The 21,018-nt window shown below is 37.4% G+C and overlaps 2 protein-coding genes across 4 annotated transcripts; one reads left to right on the forward strand and one right to left on the reverse strand.

Annotated features, from left to right (window-relative positions):
* Nucleotides 1–259: 259 nt before the first annotated feature.
* On the reverse strand, nucleotides 260–14,083 carry LOC139115366 (sialate:O-sulfotransferase 1-like). Of its 3 annotated transcripts, XR_011548110.1 has the most exons (5): nucleotides 13,841–14,083; nucleotides 7,709–7,888; nucleotides 5,821–5,884; nucleotides 3,219–3,425; nucleotides 260–3,066 (listed from the first exon to the last, which is right to left on the reverse strand). XR_011548110.1 is itself a non-coding variant. In XM_070677430.1 (4 exons), the coding sequence occupies exons 1-4, from the start codon at nucleotides 14,007–14,009 to the stop codon at nucleotides 2,642–2,644; spliced, it is 981 nt and encodes a 326-aa protein (XP_070533531.1). In that variant the 5' UTR covers nucleotides 14,010–14,083; the 3' UTR covers nucleotides 260–2,641. The 3 variants fall into 3 exon arrangements, 2 of the variants coding, with proteins under 2 accessions (XP_070533531.1, XP_070533532.1); XM_070677430.1 differs by lacking the exon at nucleotides 5,821–5,884; XM_070677431.1 differs by lacking the exons at nucleotides 5,821–5,884; nucleotides 7,709–7,888.
* LOC139115364 (uncharacterized) lies at nucleotides 10,801–12,772 on the forward strand. Its single transcript, XM_070677429.1, has 2 exons — nucleotides 10,801–12,165; nucleotides 12,366–12,772. Exons 1-2 carry the CDS (start codon nucleotides 11,840–11,842, stop codon nucleotides 12,715–12,717), a joined length of 678 nt encoding a protein of 225 aa, XP_070533530.1. The 5' UTR covers nucleotides 10,801–11,839; the 3' UTR covers nucleotides 12,718–12,772.
* Nucleotides 14,084–21,018: the final 6,935 nt, after the last annotated feature.

Consider the following 21,018-nt stretch of genomic DNA (forward strand, 5'->3'; position numbering starts at 1 on the left):
ATTACGTACGCGAATACGAAAGGCAATTCACTCAGCTTTATACACAACTATGTAGACAGTGACGACACAGAACAAATAGCAAACTAAGAAAAGAATCTACACTGCGAATGTTGAGAAACCATACGGGTTTCGAAACGCAAGCATCAAAGGGCCACTCAATCAACTTTGAAACACCAGAGGTCCGGCTGCGGCTCGCCATAATCTTTCTGTACACAAACAAACATTACCGTACACACTAATCCAAGCTTCCAAACATATATCCGAAGCGAAACAAACATTTTATTAACACAAAAAATCGGATAAGAATAACATCCCAATCTTTTTTTCTGTCAAAAGTCTATTTCACATGATAAACATGTCCCTGCAGCAAATAAAACATATATCATACAAAGCATTGCCTTTTTGTATTATGCCGAGGTAAAACATTGGTATAATTTGACATTAGCTATAATTTGCATGGCAAACTTCGGGGTATCAGGTAAGTTTTGGTTCTACTTCATAAAAAAATCTATGGTACATATTGCATATTACATATGTCATTTTTAAAGACGAATAAATTTCCATTCTAATGATACCCAAAAAGTCAGGTTATGTTAAAAAAGCTTAGCAGATGACTGACATGTAGTAGTACAACAAGACAATGCACGTGGGTATGCGCAAATAGTGATTTTGCGGTACTCTTCAAAACAAAACCATGAAAGTTATTGCATCCCTTTATCTGTTAAAATTTTATTTCGTATTCTACAGATCCTAAGGCTTCTATAAATACAGTTTGATATCCTAGAGGTGCATGTACCCCTCTAGCCCATGGCCTAATATTTCTTGACTGCTGACATAGTGTCGTCTTTTGATAGTATCTAATATTGTACATTTTATGCATATGAATTGTGTTTTTTGTCTGTATTTACCCGTTTAACAAGTCAGACGATTAAGAAAAGTTGAAAAAAAATTGTAAATTACTCTTCCCATAATTTCTGATTGAAAATATTCGACCCAAAATTACTCAACGCGTTGTGCATTTGACATTTACTAGGTGAGAAATACCTTGTCTGGCGGCCATTTTGAAAAATGGCTGCCATGGCAACGCTTCAACAGATTTTCAGTGGCTCGGTATCTGAATTTGTTCAACTCATAATAAGACACATCTGAGCCAAATTTGGTGCTTTTATCAAAAAATGCACAATGGATTTGCCATGCCGCACCACTATATACTCCGCGAAACAAATAAACTTTCTCCTTCATTAGTATTTTAAGATAAGAAATATAATTACCTTAGTAAACGTATCCTATTGTAAAAAGCAACAAATGGTTAATGGAGCTTTAAAAATTGTGAAACCCCACCCTATGTCTGAATTCGTCGTCGTACAAGCAAATGTCACCACAGTACAGGGCAAACCCACACTTGGCGCACTTAACTGTTCCCTGTTGACCACACCGCTAACAGTCAGCGATCGCAGAGTCCATGTTTCCTCCAGGACTGATAGATAAGTACTGTCAGTTTGGAAGATGGTTGCTTGTGGTTACGGCGTGGTGTAATCTTGCATGCCCCTTCATGGAAAAAGGAGGTCTGTGATGTCAGCCTATATGATTTACGCTAATAAGTCAACGGCAACGGACTCCAGGTGAGTTGTATCATATAATACTCATACATACACATTCAGCGTTTTTATCGAGTTCTCCTCCTCATGAAGGAAGCGCAACCTGGATGAAATACGAACTCGATTATGTGATATCAATATTTTATAATTAGGATTTATTATTTTTATAACGAAAAACATATATTTTAGACTATTAATTTCCAGTTGGCCTGTGCGAAGGCAATCTTTCGTTACCTCCATCCTACTACGCTAATAAAAGCGTTTCAATTACGGTTGTGCCTTTTAATGGTATGAAATAAAAATTCTACCGTAATCAGTATTGCTTTGTTTGTTCTTTCGTTAGAATGATTCTTCTTACTTACTTGTCAGATGTCGACTGCGCTAAGTTTTCCTTTCCCAGCCGACAAGACTAAACTGTACCTCATATTTATGAACGTGCTTTTTTCCACCAAATTAGGACAACAAATGTTTGACAATGAAGTGAGTGACAATCAGGGTAGATAAATTTTCCAAAATATTGAGGTATCTGACGATAAAACAACTTGAAAGCAACACATTTAATATTGACATGGAAAAAACAACGATAACACTAATTCTCGACTAATATTCTCATATAACAGACAGCGAGAAAGCCTTATCACAACATGCCTGTGAAAGAGAGGAGTGGAGACGAAGGCAAAAGAGCCGACAGAAAACGGAAGAGACAAGACGGTAAGACGTTTAATACCTACATACAAAGATAGTATAAGCGAAAGATGGGACAATAAGTTGGAGATTCAAAGAGATAGTGACGTAGATCTAGGGGAAGAGAGAGTCAAATAGTTGCAATGAAAGGGGGAAACCGAAAAGAGTAACTGACCAAAAGATACCGTCAGAGAAGCCTGTAGGCACTGTCGCAGTTTAATGCCAAATAATTATTTTTAAGAAGCTGTATATATCTTGTGCTATTGGCACATATGTCTCCAGCAACCGTCGCAATATTGTCCAGTTCAACTGCTATGAAAAAGTCTGGAATACGCAAGAATGCCAACTGTGGGCTCAATTTAAGACAGGGTGGAGTTGTCCGCTGTGCAATTGGAAATAGATGACACTGCCTTTGAAAACAAATCACAGCCAGATACCGGATGTTCCTGTAGACACGGTAGTGGGTCATGACCTTTCTTCACAAGTACCATTGACACCCTTCTCATGGCATCCAATGCTTTACATTTCATTTGGTCTGTGAATGCTTCATACGGAGCTTCGATATCGCCAGGTTTTCGATGAAAGTTGCCTTCCGCGTTGTGCGTCACACACATTTCACGCTCTTTGCTCATGGTCATGTTCAGAAACTTGACAATGCGCCATACTTCTTTCAGGGTATGTTCTTTCAGGTTTTCGTAGTGAACAACCAAAGATTGCACTTGCAACTCAACGAAATAATTAACCATGTTTTCGAAGTCATTGAGCTGAGCTTGGCGATTCCAGCCTGAAACATGTGGAAAAGCAAAATGCCTATGAGACGGTTAGGAATCGAAATGTATCACTGATTCCAAAATACAAAATGAATTGAGTAACAAAAGATTCTTTTCGATAGACTCAGACATTGAAGTATTATTCCCGGTTAGATAAACCAATTACCTTTGTCGAATCGTAGGGATCTATCCCATGATGCAACTTCAGTATGGCTAGAGGTGAGTTTCCGGTTTCTTTCCGCGATTGCTGAGTCGATTGGATTGCGAATGATCAAAATTGCTGCTTTGGGAACTGAAGCCAAACGCGCCACACGATGCGTTTTTACCGTTAATGTGGTCCCGGCCATGTAGTACTCCAACTCGCCGAGCAATCCTTAATAAAAATAGGAAAAGTAATGATATAAAATAATACAATATAATATAATACAGTACAATAAAATATAATATAATATAATATAATATAATATAATATAATATAATATAATATAATATAATATAATATAATATAATTAATATGATATGATATAATATAATATAATATAATATAATATAATATAATATAATATAATGTAATGTAATGTAATGTAATGTAATGTAATGTAATGTAATATAATATAATATAATATAATATAATATAATGTAATGTAATGTAATGTAATGTAATGTAATATAATATAATATAATATAATATAATATAATATAATATAATATAATATAATATAATATAATATAATATAATATGGCGTAATATGATATAATACGATATTAAAAAACTTCATATTTTTCAAATTTCTCAAAAATGTTTAGTGCCATATAGCTTAATGTCTCAATGTTACAAATTGCTCCTAAAAACACGTGTGTAACGTACAAAGAAAAGCAGATTAGCTTACATTTGCAGATTTTGGAGACATTACTTCCCCATCCAATTATCCCAAATTAGTTCCAATCGTGTTCAAGGTATTAAATCGATCAATCAATCATTAAGCAATATACTCATTAGATAAGTCATTCGGAAGTTTGATCATTCTCTTGACACGAGATGTCGAAATTCCACCATTATCTCCAGAAAACGTTAATAAGTTCACATTTGGATACGATTGTTTATGTTATGCAAATACAGACAGTAGGGCGTGAGCGTGAGTTAACAGACAATGCGAGTTTCTTTCTAATTGCTCGACGCATACTATGAAGATCCAATCATCCCAAAATAGTTCCAATCGTGTTCTTGTTGAGGTTCATAGTGTGAATAGTGTGAATGTGCCTCGTTTTGGTAGTCTTAGAACTGGTTATGTAAACTTTAGAGGTTTAAAATCAAAACAACATGAGCTTGGTTAACTTTTAAAAAAGCTAAATTTAAAAAATTTTCGAGGAATAGAAACGTACCTAAAAATAATTAAAAACCAAACTTACATTGCTGTAGGTGGGTGAGAAAAAATCGCATAAATAAATCGAAAAAGGGAGGCGGAGGAATAGGTTTCTTTATAAAAAATGATATTAAAGTCATTGATCCAAATATGTTTCAATCTAAAAACGATGATTTGAAACGAATTCGGATTAAAGTACGAATAGATAAAACTCATTCGTTTAATTTAGGATTGGTTTATGTTCCACCAGAAAACACAAAACATAGATATCGATGCAGTAGATGAATTGTACAATGAACTACATAGTAATATCATTAACTTAATGGAATCTAATTAAGTTTTTTCATAATGAGAGATTTCAATTGGCTAATCCGAGAATTATCTGGTGATAATGTTTTAAATAATAATGGTGCAAAATTAATTTCAATGATAGAAGAGAATTTTAGGAAAAATAACATCATTTGTAGATAATTTTGAGAAAGTCTCAGCTATTAACACAGATCCAATACACATAACAAAATGAAACCGTCAGTTGCACAAGTAGAAATCTTTACAAAAATAAGGCATGCGGTCCAGATGAAAAATCACATGGAATCATTAAAAGTGGTGGGTAGGTAATAATTGACTCATTGACTGCGCTTTTTAGTCTTTGTACCAAATTAGAAATTGTTCCAAAAGAATGGAGGAAAAATATTATTATTCCACTCACTTCATAAAAAAGGTGACACCAGAAATCAAAATAATCATAGAGGTATTTCATTGAGCTCAGATATCGGTATAATGTACAATAGAATCATAGAAAAAGGGGTAACCAATTTAGTTGAATCAATGGATATTTTAGGTGAAATTCAAGGAGGGTTTCGGAAAAATAGGCGAACAATCGACCAAATTTTCATTTTAATAGGATTAACAACGATTCGAAATCATGAAAATAAATCTTGCCTTTTTAGGCTTCAGGAAAGCTTATGACAGCATTTGGAGAGATGGATCATGGTACGCATCGGATGCCAATGGCATAATGACAAATTTAAACATTATGAACATTGAAGAACTCACTGATAAAAATATTAAACAAATTGTCCTTGACTATGATGAAAAGGAACGGAGAGAAAATATGACCAAAATCTAACCTAGCTCACTGTCAAAGATTTAAAAACAAGCAAAATGTGAAGATTATCTAAAATCTATCAATGATTTCAAATGTGCTATTAAAATTAAAGTTTAAAGCAAGATCATATACTTGTGGTAGGAAATATGAAAAGAGAAGTTGGGAAAACGATGAAGATGATTGTACATGTCCTTGCTATGGAAAAGAAGATGAGACATTGGAACATTTTGTTTTCAAATGTTATCAGTTCACAACAGAAAGACAAAAATTAATGAATAATAGCGAATTGAACTTACCCAAGGATTTCAGAGGATTTGATACGTTTTTTCCAGGACGATTACAAAGAATTACAAGAAAGATCTGTACAAAGAAATTGACAACTTTTGCAGACGTTTCATGACAGATATAGTAGATAGTAGGAAGAAATATCTAATTTAACTAACATTTCCTTTTTAACTTTAGTCTCTAACAATATGGTTTGGTAGATAATAATGGCTTGTTTTCTTGGTTATTTTTTCAGCTAGCTCCTCTGTAACTTTTTATTCACACTCCAGTGTCCATTGTAATTTGCTGCTCCTCTTGTTTTTAGTGAGCCCCTGCTTTAAGGGGGCGCTGCGCCCAACACACTGTACTTTGCTCAAAAATCATTTTTTCTCAAATATTCATTTAATTTTAATTAAGTTGTTAACCCTAGATTAAAATATTGGTTGGGTTCATCGTAGCTTGTCAAGCAGTTGTAAGTTGCCTGGTACAGAAGTGTTAGTTTACGCAGATTTATGCAAATCACCCGATTTTCTAACTCCTTTTTCCTCCAATTTCAAAATTTCCATAGAATTTAACTTCACTCTTGCTGGGTCATATTTTCTAAAATTGTCACATTATATTCTTTAAATGCTACATAACCAAACGAATATTTTGTTTGGCAATAAAAATCTTACATTTTGAAGAAAAGGTATATTAACTTTGCTATCATGATCTTAATCACTTTTTGAGTGTCGGTCTTTCAACCCTTGCCTTTTTACAATGAGGATAGGCAATGCAAAATAAAATAAGTCTTTTTTTTCTACATATACTCTTCTTTCAAATGAAATATTACATTTCAGAAAAAAGTGTAAAGTTTGACTTAAATTAATTTTTATCATTAATACCAAAATAGGTTTTTACGCCAAATATGCACCCAATTCATCGTTCGAATAAACCACTGATACCATACTAAACTTCAGAGTCTCTGCTTTTTAAAAATATACAGTATGAGGGGGTTTTCTTGTCATCTTTGATAAGAAATCTTCTTTGAAAAGACCGTGTTGGCAACATGCAGCTCAATCTTAAAAAGGCTGCAACATATCAATAAATAGAGTGATCATAACATGGTTTGATTAAGCGATCAAGAGTTGCCACTTTGATTGAGGAGACCTCTTGTTTTATTGAGAACATCGATGCTATAACGAAGATCAAAATGTACCAAGCTTACCAGTACCCTTATCTGTGATTCTGTGAAGCACCCTTACATACATGCGCCCGACAAACCATGTTCAATTTCATCATAGACCCCAGAATATGATTATAAAGACTGTCAAATTAGTATAAACAGAAGAAAATATGACTTAATCGGTCCATGATCATTATTCAGACATAAACGAAGTCTGTGCTCGAATTATTTAAGTCCACATTATCTACTTTTGTCAGCAGCTTCAGTCTCGCGTTATATGGAAAGCAGCGCTGAACTATGCAGATATAATCAGTTATTATCGGTGTTTCTTTAACCTTATCGGTCAAGAGGTTATGTTCGTAATGGGAAACGAACTCGATTATCGAGTGCAGCTGTTGTGTATTGTGCTTTTTGTTTCCAAAACAAAGCGGGTCTCCTAAATCGGTGGCATAATTGTCGATCGTACTATGCATATTTTAGCACATGCTGTATCAGGTGGTGCTTGCAAAACATATGAGAGCTGTACATGTAGTGATTTTGTGAAAGAGTGGACGTGCTGCTGGCTCCCTTATAGATATGGGCCACTTAGTGCATCATAACATTGAGGCACAACTGCAGGGAGACTATGATAGGAATGATGTCAAAATGGAAAGAGAAATATTTAAAAGAAATATTGAAGAAATATTCAAAGAAAGAGAGAAAAACGGGAACGGACTTATCGTTATAATGATTTCGGCATAATTCAAATCACTTACCACCTTCGTAAAGTTTCCTATTATTATATACGGAGCCGGTGTAAAACCCAGTGGCTTGTTCTATGAGATGTCGGGTCCATGTGTTGCCTGAACCTGGTAAACTTACTAGCATTGTTAACGGGAATGTATTAGGAGCGGCGAGCCGAACGGAGCAATTAGACGAACTCGAGTTTTGGTTTGCTGAGAGGAAACAAGAGGACATTGAAAGCGGGTAGGCGAGCAAATGCACTGTATACTTTCCCAATCTCGTAACGAAAAGTCACTCGCGAATCAAAGAAAAAAAAATCAAAGAAAAAAAGAAAGTCACTCGCGAAATGCAAAAATTAAGTTGTAGAAACTATATTTTCAAGTTCCAATTTTGGTCCCTCATCTGAAAGTCCCACTAGCTGTATATTTTAAGATTATTTTTATTATTTTACTTTCAAGCTTAAACAAGTTTGTGAAAATGTTCTAAATAAATTTAGGTGTGTGTATACACTAATTATTTACTAGCCGCCGGGACTGTATGTGCAATTTTTAACAATATAAAATTTACACTGTTACAGTAATTAAATGTTTGTCCAAACATTAAATCGCAGCCCCATGCGAAAAAGCACAAACTGTGGATACTGTACACATCTACACTGAAATTTTCGCACAAACTGCACAGAGTAGTCCGATGTAATGCATATAGGGGTGAATGTTTTCAACTGTGACTTATACTCTGTTTCCTTTCTAACATTACCAAATTTTGAAAATGGCTTGAAATAAAAATGACTGTTAAAATTTGAATTTACTTATCAAATGTTTCACAAAGGAATGGTTTCCTAATGCATTAAAAGCCTATATCCCTTCAGAGGGTAGAATTCAGAGAAAAGAAGGAGAGAATAGGAAGATATTTTGAGGTCAACAAATGTCAGCAGTTACAGCTAGTTGGACTTTCAGAACGTTTGATTTTGAATGGCAGATCGATCTGAACACAAAGTAGCAAAAAATCCTACAAATGTAGCTGAGAAGATTTAAGTATAATGTATGAAAGGACCAAGAAAAAAATTACACTATAATTAATATACAAACAACAAAGTATTTAATTACAGTTAGTTGAAACTGAACTGGCCACTGGCATAAAAAGGTTTCAGTAGCGAACTTGCTAAATGCATGACGAAACGAAACGAAAGGAACGATACACGCCCTATGATTGGCTAGACGCTGCAACGTTCGTTCTTTTCGTATGCAATCTTTTGTTCTGATTGGCTGAACGAAAACGACGACAGCGTTTTCGTTCCTTTCGTTCACATTCTTTTTCTTGATTGGCTGAACGAAAGTGACGAAATATTTGCATATTCATTTTGTCTGCATTGAAGGGCGAGCTGTTGTTAACCGAAATGCTGGCGCCTCGCTCTCATTATATATTCACTATGTGATTCCGCCTGTCTTTAAAATACAAGGAATAAAACTGAGCACAGATTGAAACACTTTCATGACACGAGTTGTATGTAGGTCACGGTGAATGAAGTGTTTTGTAAAGCTGGTGGATTTCACGTTCATGCCCTGCCGTGGCCACAGTGTAGTATTATTTCACTCAGTACACGTTTCCAATGTACCTGGAAATAATGATGCGGAGCCTCCCTTTTAAAGGACGCCAAGCTATGGCGGCGTTCACTGTGTAAGTGGACACCAAAAGGGCAACACGCGGGCACACGCTCCAGAAAATGCCACTTTTAGTTTTCCCCGGCCGCAAAAACACAGACAGACTGTCAAGTGGTCAGCGCGAAGTTGCTGCCAATCGAACTCTGTGGGTATATTCAAAGTCTAACGCGACTGGAAGACAATTTTTTAGGAAATTGGAGCGTTTATGGGGAATCAATGACCTTTGGTGATTTTAACCGACCGTCAATCAAACGCTTGTATAAACACTGTTTGCAGGATTAGCAAAATGTGACAAAAGGTTGATATCAGTTTGTGTAATCAATGTTATAGAAATCAAACATCGTACTGGCCAAATGTTTTACTGGGAGGAGAACGCCACTAATGCGAGAACCTGGGATTGAAAAGTGTGGCTTTAAAGCGGCACTTTTCAATCCCAGGTTCTCGCATTAGTGGAGTTCTCCTCCCATTCAAACACTTGGCCAGTACGATGTTTGATTTCTATACCATTGATTACACAAACTGATCTCAACCTTTTGTCACATTTTGCTAATCCTGCAAACAGAGTTTATGCAAGCTTTTGATTGACGGTCGGTTCAAATCGCCAACGGTCATTGATTCCCCACCACAAACGCTCGAATTTCCTAAAAAATTGTCTTCCAGTCGCGTTAGACTTTGAATATAACCACAGAGTTCGATCGGCAGCATCTTCGCGCAGACCGCTTGGCAGTCTGTCTGTGTTTTTGCTGCCGGGGAAAACTAAAAAGTTGCATTTTCTGGAGCGTGTGCCTGCATGTTGCCTGTTTGGTGTCCACTTACACGATGAACGCCGCCATAACTAGGCGTCCTTTTAAAGGGAGGCTCCGCCTTTAAGAAAGTTGATAATTTTGTTTATGTGATAGAACAATTTATTGTCGCGAGAGGTCGATTGTTTGCGAATTAAATTACACGCGGACGAAGTAAATAATCATGAATAGTAATAATACAAACACTGATACGTAAACAATTCACAACATACATAACCCATACATAACCATTACATAACATGGGAATGAGATCAAAACCATTCGTTTTATTCATCAATAATTTACGTATAAAATTATGAAATCTACGTGTGTGGAGGAAACGATGGCGCTGCTTTGCGCGAACTTCAAATAAAATTGCATTTTATTGCTCATACGTGATAATAAAAGTGTCTGAAACAAAACAATATATAAAACGAAAATAAAACGACGCAAATTTTCTTTCCTTTAAACGTTCATCTCACTTCCCTGAACAAAATTATATGTCTCTGCGCTAAGAAAGCACACACGTCTGCAACAACAGGCATAAACCACCTGGGGTGTCGGTACATCTCTTTCACAGCTCTATATGTTTTCAGGTAGGAGATGACATGTTCAATTAAATAAGCGTCGATCACGACTATGTGGTATGGTCATGTGACGCCGGCTAAATCTCGTCATCAGCGGATAAACATTAGGATAACCCTGGTCGGCTAATAAATACACATCTCGTGGTAAGTGCAGTGCCTCGCCGGGACCAATCGTCGGTAGTAAAGCGAACTGACCGGCGTCGTTATTGGGCCCCAGAAAGCCCGATTGGATGAAGATTATATTGCATCGATTATCAGCTATTATCTGAGTAGCAATGCAATGATAATGTGCATAACCACTGTAAAAGTCACTCTGAGGTTCAACAGTTGGCCTATATATGTTATGCAACGTTCCGTCAATTGTTCCGATTGCATTCGGAAAGAACTCCCAGTTACCACGCAAATCGTCTATTTCTTGCCGTGTTGGCCATCGCACCATACCGCGGAAATAGTGCCACATCATTGGTACAATATGGTGAATGTCCCGGCTAACAACTGATGCCCTTACCCTAAACCAGGCACCCAGAGTGTCAATATTGAGATATTTCCTCAACCATATGAGTACCATCAGGATTCGTTGTTCTGGTGACAACGTGTTATGTCGTCCGACACGTCTTGTAAGGCGTGGCGACAAATCGTCAATTATTTGCAATAGCGATTCCGGTGTTTCTCCAGTCAGTAGCCATAAATTGGTAGGGTTGTCAAGGAGTTGCATCCATGCTTGCGAGTGGTAATACTGGGGCGGAAACAGGATCGTAGTTATCCGTGACAGTTGTGGAGGTATTGGCAGTGACGCATGCAACAAAAGCAGTGTGTCCAGCAGAGGCATAGTAGCAGTCTGATACTCCACGGAAGACTGATGGTTTGGAGGAGGTGGCAATACCAGTACACATAATTCCAGATATAGAGCAATAATGCCCAATATCTGAAAAAGCAGTTCACGAGTAAATCCAGGCATGGTGATATTTATTGATGCTGTGTCAATACTGCAGAAATTTGTTATTATAGTTTATGCAGTGTAGACGATTTTCTCCGCGTTGGCAATCATTTCAGTGATTGGTTAATAGAATAGTGTCTCGTGTATGCAAATTAAGGTGTAAATATACACTTTGCTGATTGGGTAATAACAACAGATGATACGCAACTTTATTGATTGGATGATGGCAGGTGCTATAGACGAGGAAAGTGTCTGTCCACGAGTCTTGAAAAGTGTGACGATCAGCATTCTCAGCATGGCCGCGCCGACTCGTACACGTACATGTATTTGCGTGCGAGAGCCAGAAATAGCAATTATTGCCGAAGGGTACACTATCTTCGGCAATAACTACAACCGAATTGTTGAGTATGTCAGGGGTCGTGGCAATGAGCTCCCATCGCAAATAAGGCAAATGTACACTACTGGTACAACAGTTAGACTGAGGCGGAGAATTCGTGATGCAATATCAAGTAGAATTGCAGAGTAAGTATCATGCAATGACATTGCATTATTGTTGCTATTATGGTAGAGGTGATAAAGTATTGCATGTTTTAAAGATAGTATAAGTTATTCTCTAAAATCGTAATTATCTTTGTTTCCATGGTAAAATCTACTGGTAAATCATTTTTACATAATATTTTGTAAATTGTTATTATTAGTATTATTGTTATTATTATTTATAGTCAAAGACACGTCCGGGAAAGAGAGATGCGATACGCACAGCAACACACGCCAGAACAACGACGACGACAGCAACAGCAGCAGCAGCAGCAACAACAACAACAACAACATCAACAACAACAACAACAACAACAACAACAACAGCAACTACAAGAACAAGAGCAACCAAATCAGCATGTGCCACCTGGCCGCGAGATCCCGGTTCCAGGACCACGGGCCGGCAACCGACGACCGCTTCACAATATTGTCAGGGAAAGTTATGAGGCATATCTGGTTCAAGTTATTATGCAGAGATTGCCCAGAATTTTAGATCAGATTGAGAGAACACTTGAAAATATAAACAATTCTTTATAGAGTTATTTCACTTTATTGTCATTAAAAACAGGATATTTCATTCTCATATAATTCTGTTTGAAGTGCATTATTCGCGAATATAATATCTTGGGTCAACTTTGTATGAGAAGGCGTCCACACCCTACCCCTCCCCTCGCGCCCATTCTAGCTCCACCACTGTCTGGTTACTAATTATAGCGAGGCTTGGACATTTAAGGTCCGCCGTACACCACACACCCCTAGTCATCAAATCTCATCTCAATTCACACAGTTAAGTTCAGATTTGTTCAGATTTAACGACTGAAATTCCACCAATGTGTGCCTGAAAAAGTGCGATCGCAGTCGTAGAACCACGTGCACTGCTACGACTGTCCATGACTGCGTGTGTTGAGATGAGTCCGGGCGTGTTGTTTCGGGCAGTGTGTGCCACTGGCCTAAACAATGAGCGTGATTCATTGCAGCACGCTCGATTGTTGCTCCATTCCATATTTGAGACCAAAATAACGCGAAATACTAAATGACCGGGCGGAAGTCTCTGTTTTAACCAATTTGGAAAAAAACCTTTAAAATATAAAGGACTAAAAATGCAAATTTGTCAGCCTTTCAAAACCGTTTAGGAGGCGTGTTGAATGGAGGTCGCGGTGAATGAACTCTGTTCAATCTGTGTTCACTGTTATTCCTTGTATTTCAAGGACGGGAGTTTAACATGGTGAATATATAATGAGAGCGGGGCGCCAGCATTTTGAGGAACAACATTAGCTCGTTCTTTCCATGCAGTCAATCAGAAAAATGAATATGCAAATATTTCGTCACTTTCGTTCAGAAAATCAAGAAAAAGAATGTGAACGAAAGGAACGAAAACGCTGTCGTCGTTTTCGTTCAGCCAATCAGAACAAAAGATTGCATACGAAAAGAACGAACGTTGCAGCGTCTAGCCAATCATAGGGCGTGTATCGTTCCTTTCGTTTCGTTTCGTCATGCATTTAAGTTCGCTTGTGAGACAGAAACTTAGTGTAATTAGTTTCAGTAGATAACATTTTATAGGTAGCAAGATGAATCGGCAAATCATGCTTGATGTCACTGTCGCACAGGAATGTGCCACTTTTACATAACAATAGAGTCTAGAACGGATATTTAACCATACCTTTGCGATTTTCGTCCGTCTTCTCTTGAGAGAATTTAACCGCGATGGAGTCGAGAATGTTTGCCGTCTGTTCATTTTCCTTCCCAAAATCTACTCTGAAATAGGGCAATCCGACAAACACGAGAAGAAGAACTACAACAAGTAACACAGTCACTTCTCTTCTGACCATTTCAACAGGTTTATCTAACGACTATGAGAAGGTTCGTGTCGTGAAGATCCGAACGGAAGGTCAGCATTTGTAAGGACGAGAGCTTAGCTGCGCATGCGTAGGTGGTACCTTTTTCCAACTGATTCTCATGATGATAAACTGCCTGGTAGATTTGAATGTGTAAAGCTGCATTAAATTTGTTGCATCATTACCTTTAGTACTAGACCGGTATTATATTTTTTTAATGCTAAGCTCTGATGAAGCCAGCATAATTCTGCTCACATTTTGGTCACGGAAACAGATACATGCGTGCTTGTAGTTTTATGATAATTTAGGGGAAAACCAAAACGAATGCTTGCAATTTGTTCACAAAATTTCGTAAAGAGCATTTTAACAAGAGAATTCAGATCGGCGATTTCTTTGAAGAACTTTTTTGACAAAAGAGTATGCTGACGTAAACACTACTGCTAATTATATCCCAATCTTAACAAATTTCAACAGAGTGACATTTTACGGGCAAGTTTAGCTTGAAAAATAGCTGGCAGTCATTAGACAATCCTCTACAAATCAGTTTCGACAATTAAAAATAACCACTATTTACTACGTTGGACAATTTAGGCGGCCATTCACTATGTTTGGAGGCCTTTTTACCTCCAACGATTGCCTCGTAATGAAACAAAATCACCTTTCAGTCTGGCTCTCTGCTATTCTGTGGTCAGATCTCATTCATGATAAGCACGCGATTGGCCTACCGATATCGGCGATATTTTGTATCGTCTATGGTAGGCGTTTTGCTGACACAGTCGTTGAGAAATATAGAGTTTTCTTCGTAGGTTTCAATAGGGAGATATACTCTGCTTTCGATCCTCACCGGGGAGTACTGGGTACATTCTCATAAGTGAATGATGATTATTTCCTGTATCACATAAAATGGTGAAAATTTGCAGTCAAAAATTTATGGAAAGAATTACCAGCTCACCGGTGTCATACCTGAGCTCACCTAGGACAACAATTCTTTGGCGAAAGCAAAAACCTTTCTCACCGACGGCGGTGAAAATAGCGAAAGATTCTCACCATGAGAAAAAGCGTCGCTTCATACTCTTGACTTGCGAGGTTTCCCAATAGTGCTTGTGTGTCGCTCTTCGTTTTGATCGGCGCCACTGTAGTTCTATTTTGAATTTTAGCATCTAAATAAGTATGGTTGGGACCACTGTTGCCTTAGCTTTGCTTCATCTTGCCCCCATGGGGAAACTCCTTTTTATCCCCATGCTAAATGAATCGTGGAGTTTCGCAGGCTGTTCGCTTATTCGAAGGAAACAACAGCCCCAGCTACATATTTTAAGTGTAGCTGGTGCCACTCAATTGTAAACCAATTTATTTGTCTTTTTTCCGTTTGACTGTCACCTGTATGGATCAACAATATGCCCAGTGTATGCAAAAGAAGTGTTTAAACAATAAAAAATTATATTTTTCAAGCTACAGCATCCGAAAAACGGGTGTGTAGGCTTGAGAAATTTTATATTACTTTGTTTTCTTGGCTGAGACCATAAAAACTTAAAGAATTTACTCAAACTGCTTTTAAACTGCGAAAAACTCTTGAGTCCGTATATATTTTCTATGGTAGGTCGGGTTACTGGAAAAACATTTGTCTGGGTTTTTAATGCCTTTTTAGCGACTAGGATAACACTGAGAAAGGTAAGTGTCCAAAGTATGCTGACGTCTGACAGGTTTTGTCGTTACTACACCCGTAACAAGTAGAATTATGAGTCAACATTTCACACCAGGGCACTTAAAGGGATAACATCATATTTGTATAAGTTTTAAAGAAGGTAACATTGTTTTCCTCATGCTGTTCCCCGAAGTACATTAATTTACTGATTAATAATCTTCCAAGAATGGCACGTTGTGTACAGTATACGATCATGATGTTATCGGTGAGAAAATGAATATTCATTTAGACTTATACCCATGTCTCTCTGAATAACATTGGACATTGCATAGAAATGTGTTTGTTTAAAGATTGAACACAAGGCATTCTGATATATTCTGTTAATTATCAGTGAAACTTTTCTCAATGACTTTCACTCTGACACTGACTTTCTGATCGATGGCCACGACTTATGCAGAAAGGATAGGGCAACAGGTATAGGAGGTGGGCTTCTTGCATTTGTGAAGTCACAAATTTTGTTCAAACGCAGGAGAGATCTTGAGTCCAATTCAGTAGAGATGATTGTTCTCGAACTTGAAATGAAAAGTGCACGCCCACTGATTGTAGTTGGAGTATACAGGCCACCCGCTTCCTCAATTTCAGTAGACATCGAAATTGAATCAGTTATTGAAACTCTTTATCTTGAAGATAAAGAAATTGTCGTCTTGGGAGATTTCAATTTTGACCTATTATCTCAGAATGGTAACAATCACTATATTTTTAAGTGTATGGATTCAATGAATTTTACACAGCTTGTCTCTGTTCCAACCAGACCAGTGTCGGGGACTCTCCTTGATCACGTGTATGTCAGTTGCCCACAGAATTTTTCATCTGTCTGTGTTGCTGAAGTTGGCCTATCTGATCATTATCCTGTTTTTGTTGTACGACGTTTGAATGCATGCTCTGATACCACTGGTTCCCATATTACGATTAAGTCAAGACAGTTTCGTAATTTTATTCCCGAGCACTTTGTTGGGGATCTGGAATCTACCTCATGGCCAGATGTCCAAATGTCTGATGATGTGGATACTACTTTCAATAATTGGACTAACTCCTTCAGTCGTATTTGTAATGCGCATGCACCGATTATCACGAGACGTGTGAGTAGGATTAGGCAACCACCATGGTTCTCTCCTGAAATTCTGGATCTTATTCGTGTCAGAGATTACAATCTTGTGAAAGCCACTCGGTCCAAAAACCCCAACGACTGGCTTGCGTATCGTTCGTTACGGAACAGGGTTGTCCATGCAATTACCTCTGCTAAGCGACGTCATTATCGTAGTGTCTTCATAAACAACCCTAATAACGCTTCTGTTCTTTGGCGTTCTGTTAATGATATTTTGTCCCGTGGTAACAGTCAGTCTCTCAGCTCAACTTTCTACCATGATGGTAAGAGGCTGAAAAACCATGGGGATATCGCCAAGGCTTTCAATATTCATTTTACTAGCATCATTGATAAGTTTCGTCAGCATTTTGACAACACTCGTGATCTCAGTATAACCAAAGCTTGGGTTAACTCGTGCCATGGTGACTCTTCACCAAGCTTCCGAATTCCTCCTGTCACTGTTGACTTTGTGAAAAAGCATCTTTCTTTGCTCGATGAAAAGAAGTCTCCTGGTAATGATGAGCTCTCCTCAAAATTTCTGAAGATTGGTGCGTCGTGTATTGCTGATTGTGTTACCAGTATTTTTAATATGTCAATAACAAATGGGGTCTTCCCTACTTGTTATAAATGTGCCCGTGTTGTTCCCATTCACAAGGGTGGTTCGAAAAGTGATGTAAACAACTATAGGCCAATTTCGATTTTGCCCTTCCTCTCTAAAATCCTGGAAAAGCATGTTTACATTAGCCTTTTTAACTATTTGCATATGAATCATTTGATTGTTGAGTCCCAATCTGGCTTCAGAGAACGTCACTCATGTCACACTGCTCTGATTAAACTGACGGATCATCTATTTTCGAACATTGATTCTGGTCTCTTCAATGGTTTATTATTTTGGATCTACGTAAGGCCTTTGATCTGGTTGACCATAATATTCTAATAGATAATCTTGCTATTTATGGTGTTTCCGGGTCATCCCTCCGTTGGTTTCGCTCGTACCTGACAGACAGAACTCAGCTTGTTCAGTATCTTGGATGTGAGTCGGAGGTCTTGCCAATTGTTAGTGGCGTCCCTCAAGGGTCTATTCTCGGCCCTCTGCTTTTTTTGATTTTCATCAACGACCTTCCCCTTTGCCTTAACACGGGTGAGTTAGATATGTTCGCTGACGACCAGACTTCGTGTGTTTCAGGTAATAGCGTCGATGAAATTACTTCTCGTATGAACGATAATGTTGTCCCAGTCTCATCGTGGGTTTCTAATAATGCTATGGTTGTCAACACGGAGAAAACTAAAAGTATGGTTATTGCTTCTTGCCCTAAAATTAGACATGTTACTAACACTGAGGCCTCTATTTGTGTCACGATACAAGAAACAATTATCTCCAATGTCTCTTCTTACATCCTTTTAGGCGTTTCAATTGATTCAACTTTAAGTTGGGATGTTCACGTTGATAACCTGTGTAAGAAACTTTCTACCAGAATTGGTATCCTTCGCAAACTACGTCCATTTGCCACTACGAGTACTCTTTTGGTTGTGTACAATGCACTTTTCCTTTCTTTAATTGATTATTGTTGCACTGTTTGGGGTAACACTTCGAAGTCAAATCTTCACCGTATTTACAAACTCCAGAAGAGGGCTGGAAGAGTAATTTTAGGGGTTGACATTAGTGTTCCCTCACGAACTATCTTTTTAACTTTGCACTGGTTGCCGATTGACCTTCGTCTTATCTATTTCACCGCATTATTGACATTCAAATCATTGAATGGCCTTGCACCCTCTTATTTGAGTGACGTTTTTCATCGAATTTCATCAAACACCCGTAATACCAGTCATGGAAATTTGTGTGTTCCAAAATTTAAGACTACCACAGGTCAAAAGTCTTTCTCTTTTCGTGCTGCAAGTACTTGGAATACAATTCCCCCTGCGATTAGAAATACCTCAACTTTAGCCACTTTCAAAGTAAAGTTGCGAGATTATCTTATGACGAAGTTTACAAATGAGGGTTCAGATTTAGATTAATTTATTTCTTTTTGTTGCAATGAAGATGTTACTCATCCTTTTTTGAACACTTGCTGTATTTACATGTACATTGTATTTGCTATTTATACGCATGTACTTTTTTTTCGAGCTCACAGAGGGCTCTGATGTAAATTACAATTTGTTTTGTAACTCAGATTACCCTCTTTAAATAAAGTCTAATAATAATAATAATAATAATAATAATAATAATAATAATAATAATAATAATATAATTTTGGTAGAAGAACAATAAATAAAATTGCGTTTTATTTACAGAACAAAAATGACGGAAGATACATACAAGCTTCAAGCAACAAACAATTAACATTTTGCCTTCGTAGAACCCATATAATTCGCAGATATGAATATTTTTATTACTGAAAAACATCACTTGTGATGACCAATATTTCAGGCCAATGTATGTGGAACATATTACACTTTCTGAACGTTGCTTTACCATTCGTGCAATATGACCATATTCATGGACAGAAGCTGTTTTAAGGTAGTATGTGCCTCGAAAGTCAAGGCCTTAATCTTATGCTCAAACTCTCCCAATATAAACTTTTAGTCATCTTCTTTGAAAATTAAGCAGGGCTAATTGTGCAAAGTTTGGTACGAGAGAAACAAATCACCTGAAATTTACCAATGTTTGAATTTCAAAAAGGCATCCATCCCAGTTCTAATGCTATGGAAAAAATAAATGTTAAGTTTGATAGAAATAATTCGGTTCAAACTTTACCTATCATAGGCTATTCAGCGAGCTTCGAAGTGAGCCCTCACAAGTGGTATGTCGGAGAGGTTACTGTGAACATTTGAGTCCGAATATCTGTCCTGAATATTCTGAATATTCAATTTTGATTGGTTCAGTATTTCGGTTGTGTCCTTTCAAATCGGATATAAACGCTCCGTCGATATTCACGGAATGCTTCAATCATAAAGACCAAAGAGTATCATTTTGTCAGTAAATGATTTTCACATCATTTTTTATATAAGATAATTTGATATTTAGTCTCGGGGAGGAGGACTGATTGTTTAGTATTTTTAAAATTTTTCCAGCTATGTTCAAAACGCGTCTTGTCTTGTAATCACGATTTTTTTCGGTGAATAGGTTACCTGATTCTAATAATATCAAGTTTCTGTTTGATACATTAGACGACCACAACAAAGTTTTCGGCTAGGGTAAAATTCCTGCGTCATTTGTCTCATCTTTGTTCTTGACTGAAATCGATGTAATCAACATCTTAGAATCTTACCTCTGCACTAGAATGATAAATTCTTCGCAATAAAAATGCTAAATATTACACTTGTAGAGCGTACACATCTATGATGATCACTAACATCAGTTATTCTCTGTCAATTCTTTCCTTCGCATCATCACACAAGCTGTGACATTCAGAGATTATGAGATGAAAACATAGCGTGGATAGTTTTATCTCTTTGTTTGCAAATCATATCATTATTATTTTCTCATTATTTGGTTATGCGGTCATTTTATATCGTTCTTTGGTCATTGTTTGCTCAATATTTGGTTATTTGCACCAGGCTGAACCATTACACACACCAATTTCTCTACATTTTACATGCATGAGAGGGAACACCCCTCTGACGCATTCCCTTTCTGCCTCTAGCGTGTTCTCCACCAATAATTCTGCCCTCTCAGGCATCCTAAGGAAACCCTTTCATGATACCCCTCCTCATTAAACAATACTTATATATGTTGGATACTGGTTGTAGCATTAGCTGTTATATGTATATTTTGTTGTGACTTTGGATTTCATTTTGTTGGTTTCACCTTTTTACCCGTCATGAGATAACCGATGATAATCTAGCAAGGTACACCAGGATTTGAAAGGTCTTTACTATTTCTGTATTTTTGTAATTCGACAAATACATGATGTTAACTTTTCTAAGTGTGTGTTGGGAGGGGTCAGTCAAACTTTTCGTGTTAGAGAGGGAGTTACTCAAATTTATCATGGCTGGAGGGTGGAACTTGAAATTTCAGAGTTTCCGTTGAAAGTCCATCGTCTCCCAAGGCCGTAAAAGATGGCGGCTCCCCCGGCGGTGGCAGTCCCCGGGTTGTTGGGTACCCATGCTTGTTACCCAAGTTTGAAAAGTACCCCCTTTCCTAGAATATTTCTGAGAAAAACACCCCCTATTTGTGGCAAATCTGGGAGAAATTAGCTGTAAAAAAACATACCCTT

The sequence above is a fragment of the Ptychodera flava genome, chromosome 17, assembly GCF_041260155.1.
Source record: "Ptychodera flava strain L36383 chromosome 17, AS_Pfla_20210202, whole genome shotgun sequence".
Taxonomy (NCBI): Eukaryota; Metazoa; Hemichordata; class Enteropneusta; family Ptychoderidae; genus Ptychodera; species Ptychodera flava.